We start from the raw sequence: 12,500 nt of genomic DNA on the forward strand, positions 1-12,500 counted from the left end.
GATCTTTGCTGTGGAGGTGGCAGCTGGAATCTGGGGCTTCTCCAATCAGAGCAAGGTCAGCTCCCTCGACCCCCCCCCCACACACACACACACACACCTCTAACACCTGGCTAAAAGGATGGGGTTTAGCCACAAACACCCACACAATACACACACACACACTCACTCTCTCACACACACACACACTCGCTCACACTAACACATCTTCCTATGCACATATCTCTTTGACAAGCGCGACAGCACAATGGGTTTTAGGAGGGTTTAGGACCGTCAATGCTATATCATATTATACATAAGCCTAACATGTGAAGTAAGCTACTTTTCTATGCTGATTGCTGGCAGTTAGCTAGGCCTACTTACTGTTGTTAGCCTACTACTAGGCTGTAACGTACTGTATGGAACAGGGACGAGTTTGAGGGAGGGAGAAAGTTTAAGAGGGAGGGAGAAAGAGAGGCGCTTACTTTAGGTTACATTGGCAACTTTTTCGCTATATATCAAGGTTAAACTTAGACAAGAAAATGTTTCACTTTGCCATTTCACACATTTTAACCTAATATCGCGTTAACTAAAAAGCATAATAGATTCAAAGCCAACTCTTAACATGCCTCAAATTTGACGTTAGGTTTCTAACACGACTAACATCTGACGGATGAAAATCAACGTGGTGGTGGTTATGTCGCTATTTTGCACACTTGCAGACTGCTGTTCATTTCTCCTTTGAGTTGTCAGATACAACATCTGTGAAGCCAAACATTATTATGTTTTGGTATAAACGTAGAGCCTTCCATATTTGCAAGTTAGCCTACCTCAGTCTGTCTCATTTGATCTGGCACTTGCTGTTGGTCTGTCGCGTCACTTGGTAACAATGACATGTTCGCTCGCTTGACGCATGCAACAGCACCTTAGCAGATTTTCTAAAATCGTAACGTTAACTCCTTAATATCTATGAAAAAAATAAAAAGTCAAGTCATTTCGAGTCATTTGTCTCAAGTCTAAGTCAAGTCTCAAGTCATGAATAGCAAGTCAAAGTCAAGTCGAGTCTTTTATACATGTTGATCAAGCAAGTCTCAAGTCCTAAAAAAGAGTCTGACTCGAGTCAAATCATGTGACTCGAGTCCCCCATGTCTGGTGTGTAGTGCTGTTCTGTATGTGTGTGTGTGTCTAGTGTAGTGCTGTGTGTGTGTGTGTGTGTGTGTAGTGCTGTGCTGTGTATTTGTGTGTGTGTAGTGCTGTGTGTGTGTGTGTGTGTGTAGTGCTGTGTGTGTGTGTGTGTGTGTAGTGCTGTGCTGTGTGTTTGTGTGTGTGTAGTGTAGTGTAGTGCTGTGTGTGTGTGTGTGTGTGTAGTGCTGTGCTGTGTGTATGTGTGTTTGTGTGTGTGTAGTGTAGTGTAGTGTAGTGTAGTGTAGTGTAGTGTAGTGTAGTGCTGTGTGTGTGTGTGTGTGTGTGTAGTGCTGTGCTGTGTATTTGTCTGTGTAGTGTAGTGCTCTGTGTGTGTGTGTGTGCGTGTGTGTGTGTGTGTGTAATGCTGTGCTGTGTGTGTGAGTGTGTGTGGTGTAGTGTAGTGTAGTGTAGTTCTGTGTGTGTGAGATAGAGAATGAAATGAAATGAGATTGTGTAGCCTGAGGCTCTTTACTACAGCTTCATTGGGAAAGAGAGAAAGGGAGGAAGGGAGGAAGGGAGGAAGAGAGAAAGGGAGGAAGGAGGGAAGGGAGGAAGGGAGGAAGAGAGAAAGGGAGGAAGGAGGGAAGGGAGGAAGAGAGAAAGGGAGGAAGGGAGAAAGGGAGGAAGGAGGAAGGGAGGAAGAGAGAAAGGGAGGAAGGAGGGAAGGGAGGAAGAGAGAAAGGGAGGAAGGGAGGAAGAGAGAAAGGGAGGAAGGGAGGAAGGGAGGAAGAGAGAAAGGGAGGAAGGGAGGAAGAGAGAAAGGGAGGAAGGAGGGGTGACCTAGTCACCACAGCTCTCCACTCAGCTCAAGCACTCCATCACCAGCCCACGCCTGACAGAGAGGGAGTCTGTGTGTGTGTGAGAGAGAGACAGAGGCACTGTGTTTATTTTTGAGTGTGTGAGAGACAGAGAAAGAGAGAGACAGGGAGATTGTGTGTGTATGTGCATGTATTTGTGTGTGTGTGTGTGTGTGTGTGTGTGTGTGTGTGTGTGTGTGAGTGCATCTCATTCTTGCTCACAGGCTCTTATCAGCAGAATGTGACCTTGGTTATGAGATAGGCCTGACACAGAGTTACACACAGGTTACAGCTCAGAGACGTGAGCACATCTATTACACGGACTAAAAACATGAGACTAGCATATAGTGTAACTTATACCCTCCCCCTAATGTTGTATACTGACATGACTTGTATATCACTTGTGTACTTATACACCTTCCCCCTTACCATGTATGCTGACATGACATCACGTGTGTGTGTGTGTGTGTGTGTGATGCAGGTGGTGGATGATATCACTCAGTTTTACAGGGAGACCATTGCAAACTATAAGAAGAATCCCGAGGAACCCCTGAAGAAGACTCTCACTCTTATACAGCATGGGGTAATGCCTAATAAATACACACACACACACACACATACACACACTCTTATACAGCATGGGGTAATGCCTAATAAATAGACACACACACACACCCACCACACACACACACACAGTTACACAAATTACAGAGTGAGACTAAATGTTAATTTGTCAATTGTGTATTTTGATTTATCATGTTCATTAATGATTGTGATATGTATTTTTTGTGCATGTTTTATGCTTTTGTGTGTGTGTGTGTGTGTGTGTGTGTAGCTGAACTGCTGTGGTCCATCTGGAGATCCGTTTGAGTTTGATGCTGAGACCTGTCCCAAGAGGCAGGGCCTGCTGGATGAATTCATCACCAAGGTAACGGGCTGGAGCCCCAAATCGTGGGTAACCATGGGAACCCTATAGATAGGCAGCGCTCACGACACACACAGACATGGCTGAGAGCCAGCTCCTCCCACAGCACCGTGTGGCGACGCTCACGATGTAAGCATGACATAAGTGCCTAAAACTGGCCTGCAGTAAGCACAGCAGGATGATCTCAACAGCTCTGGAGGAGATCTCAACACAGCTCTGGAGGAGATCTCCACACAGCTCTGGAGGAGATCTCCACACAGCTCTGGAGGAGATCTCAACACAGCTCTGGAGGAGATCTCAACACAGCTCTGGAGGAGAGGGTCATTGCAAGATCTCAACACAGTTTTGGAGGAGATCTCAACACAGCTCAGGGGGAGAGGGCCATTGCTGTAATCTTGTTCATAATGCAGCTAAATCAACATAATGCTGCTGCCGCTGATACCATAGTTAGGCTGCTAAGGTCATTGTGCAGCAGTTTAAGGGATTTCTTACAAGATAAGGATAAAACCGTAAATACTTAAGGGAAAATTTTAAGGAAACCTTAAGGAGAATACTTAAGGATGTCTGTGCAACCAATTTTATTTTAATGTGGCCTTAAATCAGCTTTTACGGGAAACTCTTAACCTAAGGTGCTTCGTGCACCCGGGTTCTGGCCCTCTTAGCTGACTCGAAGCGAAGTGCAAGAGCAGCCCATCCATCCCACTTCCACTTGGAGGAGATTGCCTGTTCCGTACCTTACCTGTTCACTGTGTCAGTGGAGGAGATTACCTGTTCCGTACCTTACCTGCTCACTGTGTCACATGCTCTGGTGTTTCAAAGCCGCCTACATCCTCCTCCCCATTCTACCCATTTCTCTAGTAGCTTCACCAGATGCTCCCAACGCTCCCTCTCATAGGGGCCATCTGCAGACGCTCCCAACGCTCCCAACGCTCCCTCTCATAGGGGCCATCTGCAGACGCTCCCAACGCTCCCTCTCATAGGGGCCATCTGCAGACGCTCCCAACGCTCCCTCTCATAGGGGCCATCTGCAGACGCTCCCAACGCTCCCTCTCAGAGGGGCCATCTGCAGACGCTCCCAACGCTCCCTCTCATAGGGGCCCTCTGCAGACGCTCCCAACGCTCCCTCTCATAGGGGCCATCTGCAGACGCTCCCAACGCTCCCTCTCATAGGGGCCATCTGCAGACGCTCCCAACGCTCCCTCTCATAGGGGCCATCTGCAGACGCTCCCAACGCTCCCTCTCATAGGGGCCATCTGCAGACGCTCCCAACGCTCCCTCTCATAGGGGCCATCTGCAGACGCTCCCAACGCTCCCTCTCATAGGGGCCAGCTACCAAACATGCTGGACTCTCAGCACATAACACTGCTGATATGATACAAAACACTAGCCAGCTCCAATTTACCCACCCACAAAATTTGCGGTCGGAGAATTTAGTCTGGACTTGTTCCACTGAGAAGTCTCTATGCCCTTACCAGAGCTGTGCGCACCAATCAAATCATCTGGTGGCCTTTATGCGATGATAGACAGATGAACAGTGATGCCTGGTCATTCAGTCATTCAGAAGCTAGACGTTTAGATTTCGCTATCGTGTCAATTGTACAACATATTGACAGTGCAATAACTTTACAAAACAAACAGAAAACAGTGATCAAGGCATCTTCAGAGTAATCATCTTTTTTCAGTGATCAAGGCATCTTCAGAGTAATCATCTTTTTTCAGAAGAAGAATGTTTTGGCTGTTCTCCCTACGGGATTTGCATACAGTATTCCGTTGCTCTGATTGGTTAGTTCTATCCAATTGTGTGCAGAGACATTTTAAGTAAGTAAGTATAAGTATACAGCGGGGAAAATAAGTATTGAACACGTCAACATTTTTTTCAGTAAGTATGAATCCAATGAGGCTATTTGCATGACATTTTCATCAGACATTAGTATTAACTCAGATAAGCCACCCATGTAAAAAAAAAACATTAAAGTCCATAAATTGAGTTATGTGTAATAAAGTGGAATGACACAGGAAAAAAGTATTGAACACGCTTGCTGAAATTTCTTAAATACTTTGGGGAAGAGCCTTTATTTGAAATTACAACTTCTTTACAGCTTCACATTTTTTTAAACAGATAGTCTTTTAATATTGAAGATTCTAGGGGTCCCTCTTGTGAATCCTGATCTTTAATTAACTTCCTAAACTATTTAATTGGATTGAAGTCAGGGCCTTGATTTCCTTTCTCTGAGTTTCCTTTGCTGAATGCTTTGGATCATTGTCTTGCTGGAAGGTCTAGCCATGTCTCATCCTCATCATCCTGGTGAATGGCAAGATTCTCCCGGAACAAAAGGGCTCCATTCATCATTCCTTCAACTGTAAGAAGTCCGCCAGTACCATGAGATGAAAAACAGCCCCACACCATGATGCCACCACCTCCAAACCTCACTGTTGGTATGGTATTTTTAGGGTGATGCACAGTGCCATATCTCCTCCAAATATGGTGTGTAGTATGACATCCAAAAAGTTATATTTTGCTCTCGCCTGACCAGAATACATTCTATCAGTATTTCATAGGCTTGTCTAAATGTTGGGTAGCAAACTTTCAACGAGCTTCGACATGTTTTTCTTCAGTAATAGAGTCATGCGGGGTGAGCGTGCATAGAGGCCATGGCGGTGGAGTGCATTACCTATGATTTTCTCTGTAATAATTGGACCTGCTGCATCCAAGTCTTTCTGGAGCTTTCTCCAAGTGGTCCTTAGCTCTTGGCCTATTCTTCTGACAAACCTTCTGACTTCCTGTTTCGAAATCTTGCAAGGAGATCCTGTGCATGGCCGGTTAATGATGCAGTGATGTTCCTCCCACTTGCAGATAATGGCTCCAATACTGATTATTGAATGATTCTGAAGTTTTGAAATGCATCTGTAACTAGTTCCATTGATATGTTTTGCAACAATAAGGTTGCAAAGGTCTTGCGAGAGCTCTTTGCTTTAACCCATCATGAAATGTTTCTTGTGTGACACCTTGGTAATGAAAAACCTTTTTATAGCCCATCAGTATGTACTAAGCTAGCTTATATTAATTTGCACAGATAGGAGGGATAATTACTCTCTAACTACTTATAGATTCCAGCTTGTTCCTTGCCATTCCTTGCCTTTGTGTACTGCTTTTTCTTAGCGTGTTCAATACTTTTTTCCTGTGCCATTCCACTTTTTTACTCATAACTCTACTTATGGATATTAATGTTTGGATTTTTTAATATGTGTGGATTAGTTAATACTAATGTCTGGTGAAAATTTCATGCGAATAGCCTCACTGGAAGTATACTTACTGAAAAAAATGTTGACGTGTTCAATACTTATTTTCCCCGCTGTATATACTCTTTTGATCCTGTGAGGGAAATTTGGTCTCTGCGTTTATCCCAATCCGTGAATTAGTGAAACACACACAGCACACAGTGAACACACAGTGAGGTGAAGCACACACTAATCCCGGCGCAGTGAGCTGCCTGCATCAACAGCGGCACTCGGGGAGCAGTGAGGGGTTAGGTGCCTTGCTCAAAGGCACTTCAGCCGTGCCTACTGGTCGGGGTTCAAGCCGGCAACTCTCCGGTTACAGGTCCGAAAAGCTAACTAGTAGTGCTAACCCCTATTTTCCCCCTGTATCAGATGGAACAGGTCCCATAATCACATTCCAATGGTTCAGTCCCAAACTCAAATTCTCAATAGAATTGAGTCTGGCTATATCAGGCTAGCGAAACACATCAAATTCCTGCAGCTACCAATATAAAGACACCCTGAATGTGTGTTGATGTCTACCACTTTCCTAACATTTGATATTGCAGTCTTGATCATATTTATTCCATGTAGCTAAATGTAGTGCCTAGCCATCGATATGGAGTAATAGAGACCGTTCTTATTTCAGTAGACTAAACACTGACTTAGCTTGTACTTAGCTGTCTAATGGCACTTGAAGTTAATCAGATGAATAAACACCAGCTGCCTCTCTCCTCCCTCTCCCTCTTCTCTCTCTCCCCTCCCTCCCTCCTACCTCTCTCCTCTCTCTCTCCTCCCTCTCTCCCCTCTCCCCTACCTCTCTCCTCTCCCTCTTTCTCCTCTCTCTCTCCTCCCTCTCCCGCTCTCTCTCCTCCGTCTCTCCTCCCTCTCTCCTCTCTCTCTCCTCTCTCTCTCCTCCCTCTCTTCTCTCCCTCTCTCCTCTCCCTCTTTCTCCTCTCTCTCTCTCCCCTCTCTCTCTCCTCCCTCTCCCTCTCTCTCTTCTCTCCCTCTCCCCTCCCTCTCTCCTCCTTCTCTCCTCCCTCTCTCCTCCCTCTCTCCTCTCTCTCTCCTCCCTCTCTTCTCTCCCTCTTTCTCCTCTCTCTCCCCTCTCTCTCTCCTCCCTCTCCCTCTCTCTCCCTCTCTCCTCCCTCTCTCCTCCTTCTCTCCTCCCTCTCTCCTCCCTCTCTCCTCTCTCTCTCCTCCCTCTCTTCTCTCCCTCTTTCTCCTCTCTCTCTCCCCTCCCTCTCTCCTCCTTCTCTCCTCCCTCTCTTCTCCCTCTCTCTTCTCTCTCTCCCGTCTCCTCAGAGTTGCCCGGACGCCATTGATGAAGTCTTCAACTCCAAACTCCACATCATCGGCGGAGTGGGGATCGGCATTGGGGTTGTCATGGTAACGGTCATTCACAGTCTGCCCTTTGTGCTCCGTAATGGGTGGTCAACCGAGACCATTATGAGATCAGAGCCACTTCCCTGTGTGTACAAGTAGGGTTGTTAAAAGCAGACTGACGCTGGATGATGATCTCATTATAAGCCTTGATGGTTACTCAACTACATAGTGACTTAGATTACTTTAGTATGTTATTTATTTGAATATAATCCACCTAAAATCATTTAAACAGCATCACTCAATCTGATCATGACAAACAAAGTTGTAATGATAATGGTTTATGATACATAATAATTCTGACATAATATTCCAACCATTGGAAAGCCCAGTTAAGAATGTTTTGCTATCAGTGGGGTAAAAAATGATGCCATGAAACGTTTAAAATGGCATTAGATAGTAATAATAGATGATTAGGACACACAGTGATGGTGTTAACTTCACCAGTTGTCTTGATAACTCTGAGAGTGATCAAGTTAGTATTTCTGTTTTTTGGATGCTCCTCAGTAACCCAACTCTCGCCAGATGAATTTCGTTCCGCCTAGCTCCACTCATCCATCTGGGATCGATCCATTGGAGTGGTGCTTCAGAAGGCTGGGCCTTATCAAAAATCCTTGCAAATGATTGGATAAGCCACTTGTCCGTCATCTATTGACGTACTACTTCAACCACTCACATCGAAGCCAACCCGTGACGCTGAGAACAGTCTCACAGTCGCTTCTACGCTATACTGTACGTCACATCTATGAAACTCCCGCCCTGCGTCCTGATTGGCTCTACCATAAAATCTGGTGCAGAAATCACTCTCAACGGAACCGATCCCAGATGGATGTGAGTGGAGCTAGGCGGAGCTAGGCGGAATTCATCTGGCGAGAGTCAGGTTAGCTCCTCAGTGGGGTATGTTCCGAACTGATAGCTTTATTGTTGTTTATTATGCTGATGCGTTATTTTCCTGCTATAGATCTTTGGTAATTAATCTCTTCAGCATGTTTTGCGACAAATAGAGTTGTTGTTGTTTATGATGATGTTTATGCTGTTGTTTATTGCAGATCTTTGGGATGCTCTTCAGCATGATGCTATGTTGTGCCATCAGAAAAACCAGAGAAATTGTCTGAGGGGGTCGTCACCATAGATACGACCTGAGTGTTTGTGTTGCATGATGTCTGTCCTGAAGCACTCAAACATGACCTCATCCATGGGGGGGAGCCAATCGGAGCACAGCGAGAGCCATGTGATGGTTGAACCAGCCGGGGCGTATCAGCGTTCCGCAGGTGGGTGAAGAGCGGACATCTGTGCCAATCGTTAGCTATTTTAGGGTACACTCCGCCCACCTGAGCAAAGCCGATTCGCTAGGACCTGCACCGTCATGCTTCGCCTGATTTGTTGGAACTCACATCCTTTTCTGAATGCTGCAGTCTGATTGGTTGGAGTGCTGTGACCATCAGTGACCATAGTTTATATGTAAATGATGATACTCTGCACATTGTGAGCGCCTTTGAGTTTGACTCTTTTCTAACTTTTTTTCTTTGTGTTTTATATCAATCATGAGGTATTTTTAAAACGAACCTGTTCGAATTGTGTTATACATCGTGTTTTTTCTTATATTGTTATGAACTTTATACATGATCTATCTTATCTAAAACATGTTTTCTTGCACTTAACTCTGACAGAAGAATAAATGTCATGTCTGACCACAACATCTTGTCTGTTTCAGTGTGTGTGTGTGTGTGTGTGTGTGTGTGTGTGTGTGTGTGTGTGTGTGCGTGTTTTTGTACTTACTGTAATGACTTGGTAACAGATACAGTAAAGCTGTGAGGAACACAGCTGTCATGGGTGTGAGAAAGACATGAGAAGCGTTGAGACAGCTAGACTGGGCAAAACTCAACACACACACACACACACAGACAGACATCTATTACAGCTAGACTGGGCCTTGAGGAGGGGCATCTCTGATGACATCTATTACGGCAGGTGTCAAAGCAGCCATCTGGGAGGCATCTTCAGATGTCACTGGGTATTAGAATCACAAAGCGCTCATACACCCGAGGACACTCACTCTCAGGCCACCCACACCAATGACACAGGACTTAGTGGCTGATTAATCCCTTTGCATTACACAATGTCCCAGCTCTTTCAGACAGTGTCACACTCACACATCAGAGTGGTGGCCTTGTGGAGGGTAGATACCATGGTGATAATGTATTACATATTACCATGGTGATAATGTATTACATATTACATTATGATTACATATTACTATGGTGATAATGTATTACATATTACATTATGATTACATATTACTATGGTGATAATGTATTACATATTAATATGGTGATAATGTATTACATATTACATTAGGATTACATATTACCATGGTGATTATGTATTGCATATTACATTATGATTACATATTACTATGGTGATTATGTATTGCATATTACATTATGATTACATATTACTATGGTGATTATGTATTGCATATTACATTATGATTGATTGATTGATATTACATTACCTGTTTTGAAATGAACAAAATATAGTTGTATAAAAAGACAGTTATACATAGAAAAATAAATGAAAGACAACTACATACACTCAAATGCTGCAGGACACGACATGTTGTAATGACAGAAAATGCATATAATGCACATAATTTTACTTTGGAATTCCTGAAATTAAATACCATACATTTGTTCAGAGATCTTACAAAAACTCCCATAAAATACAGCAGTGGCTCTTAAACTTTTTGTCCTGTGACCCCCCAAAAAACATGGGCCAAGTCTCGTGACCCCCTCTCTCTAACCGGCAGAATTTGGTTTAGAAATGTTGTGAGATGGACATTGGAAGCAGAGGCAGAAAGTGTCTTCTCTCATAGGTAGGTTATGTCAACAAAGGCATTATGTCAATGGCAGCCTTTGACTAAAAAATCATTTTGCGACCCCTCCAATATTTTTGGCGACTCCCAGTTTAAGAACCGCTGGATCCAGGAATACATGCAACATACGCCACATTCCTACCCCATTCACAGCACATGATTGTCAGTTCCACCCAACACACATACCCCTGCCTGGTCGGCATTAGTACTTTCACAGCATGTGTAATTACAAGGATGGAGGGTCAATTATGGAAAGCCACACAGACACTTAACCACGAAGCTGACAGAAGTCTGGGGTGTGTGTGTGCTTTGATCTCCAGTGTGTGTGAAAACGTTTCAAAACAGGAAGCCCTGCATCAGAGGAAATTTGATTGTGTTTACCATAAACACTAAATCTTACGGGGGAAATGTTAGTCTGCTACTCTGGGGTCAGAATGTGTGTGTGTGAGAGAGAAAGAGTGGGTGTTGCTTGTAAAGGTTAACACCTGAAATGGAAAATCAAGTTGATACTTGTCTGTGTACAGGCGCCGAGAGGCTTGCCCAGTTCTAGGAGAGCCACTTACTCTGTATACACTGAGACTTCCTGCACGAGGGTGGCTGATGGAACCTAGACAATTAGTTTAGTCTTACCGTTCATGTCCTGACACAGAGACATCTTGTAATGTAATCATCACAACACTGTTGTAGTTACATTTGTATATTCAAGCCCCTCAGTATTATCTTATGAGTGGATTACAGTATATTTGTCCAAAAGAAGTTTCTTACTTTCTTGACCCCAAATCTATCTATTCAAACAAATCTGTGTTAGCATTTCAATTTGCTTAGCAGGTAGCGACCTTCCCACTCAAGCCAATATCTGAAGCACCAAAAACCCAGAAACCAATCCCAGTGATCATGTGGCATGGGGCAGGCTTATGATGCTGTGTATGATGATGCTCTACGTGATGACACACACAGGAGTATGATAAGCTGTGTGGTGATGGTAGAACAACAGTCATGTGCTATTCATTGTCATGTGTTCTCTATGGAGTTAACTGCAGTCAAATCGTTTTAAACGTAAGATGTGTTTGCTGTACTCCCAAAAAGATTTGGTAAGAGTTTAATGTATCAGTTTAAGTTTAATCTCACTGCTGGTGTACCCTTAGAAATGGGACGTGAATGAAGGGCCCCCAGACTGATTCTCAATCTCAGCTGAGATTTGAGAAGTGCTCTGTGTCCGCTAGGCCTGGCCTTTCCTTTGTTGTTCTGAGGATGGGAAAGGGGAAGGACTGTATAACTCCACCTATGATTCCGTCTGTCAAAGTGATGGAAATGTGTGATGTGATATCCATTTGAGCACTCACACATCTGGCATCTCTTTGTCCCATCTGTAGGTGTAGCATCAACATTATGGGTGGAAATCACAGAGTATGTTGTGGTATGATACTGTCACGATACGTAGTCCACGATAACGAAAGTATCACCATACAGTGATTCTGTGGTGCTTGATACATTATGACAGCATCGTTAATGATACCTCCCGATATCTGTGTACCTGAAGAAAACAGACCTAAAAATGCAACAATCAGGAATTATATGTCTATTTGCGTGGAGTCATGAAGTACTGACTCTGGTTTGCAGTAGGAAGCTTTACTGCAATACTGATACCTCTGGTGATACGGAATACCACAAACACCTCACCATACAATATTGCAATATTACAATATCAATATACATTCCTACCCCTAAAAAACATTACCTCTGTGCTTATGTGTCATTAGAGAATGCACAGTGTGTGTCTGACTGTGGTGTTTGTGTGTCAATTAGATGCATTGTGTGTGTAGTGTGTGTTATTTTCCTAGCTGTGTGTGTTGTGTGTGTTATTTCTAGCTCTGAGTGCTTGTGTGTGCTCTGTGGACTGTGTGTGTGTCATTTGCACCTCTTGACTGGTCATGGTTTGCCTGCTGAACTCTGCATGGTGCTGTGTGTGTGTGTGTGTGTTTGCTTTGTCCAGCCCTCTGTGTGTTGGTCACATGGACTGTGTTCTACACCTGTTAGTTGGGTGATTGAACTATGTGTGTTACAAGCTGCTCAGATACTGTAGGTACGTGTGACGTGAGTG

The 12,500-nt window shown here is 44.1% G+C and overlaps 1 protein-coding gene across 2 annotated transcripts in view; it reads left to right on the top strand.

Annotated features, from left to right (window-relative positions):
- The window catches only part of cd9a (CD9 molecule a), a 19,694-nt gene extending 10,473 nt beyond the window's left edge, over window positions 1–9,221 (top strand). For both annotated transcript variants that reach the window (XM_076271559.1, XM_076271560.1), the window contains exons 4-8: window positions 1–55; window positions 2,440–2,541; window positions 2,794–2,886; window positions 7,447–7,530; window positions 8,574–9,221. The exon at window positions 1–55 is cut by the window's left edge and continues 20 nt beyond it. In XM_076271559.1, the coding sequence (XP_076127674.1) occupies window positions 1–55; window positions 2,440–2,541; window positions 2,794–2,886; window positions 7,447–7,530; window positions 8,574–8,639 (400 nt within the window). In that variant the 3' untranslated portion in view covers window positions 8,640–9,221. The remainder of the gene's footprint in view (window positions 56–2,439; window positions 2,542–2,793; window positions 2,887–7,446; window positions 7,531–8,573) is intronic.
- Window positions 9,222–12,500: the final 3,279 nt, after the last annotated feature.

Source organism: Alosa pseudoharengus, unplaced genomic scaffold (assembly GCF_046254945.1).
Source record: "Alosa pseudoharengus isolate Yale_2024_CS ecotype anadromous, Long Island Sound unplaced genomic scaffold, YU_APseudo_1.1 YU_APseudo_1.1_scf_10, whole genome shotgun sequence".
Classification (NCBI taxonomy): domain Eukaryota; kingdom Metazoa; phylum Chordata; class Actinopteri; order Clupeiformes; family Clupeidae; genus Alosa; species Alosa pseudoharengus.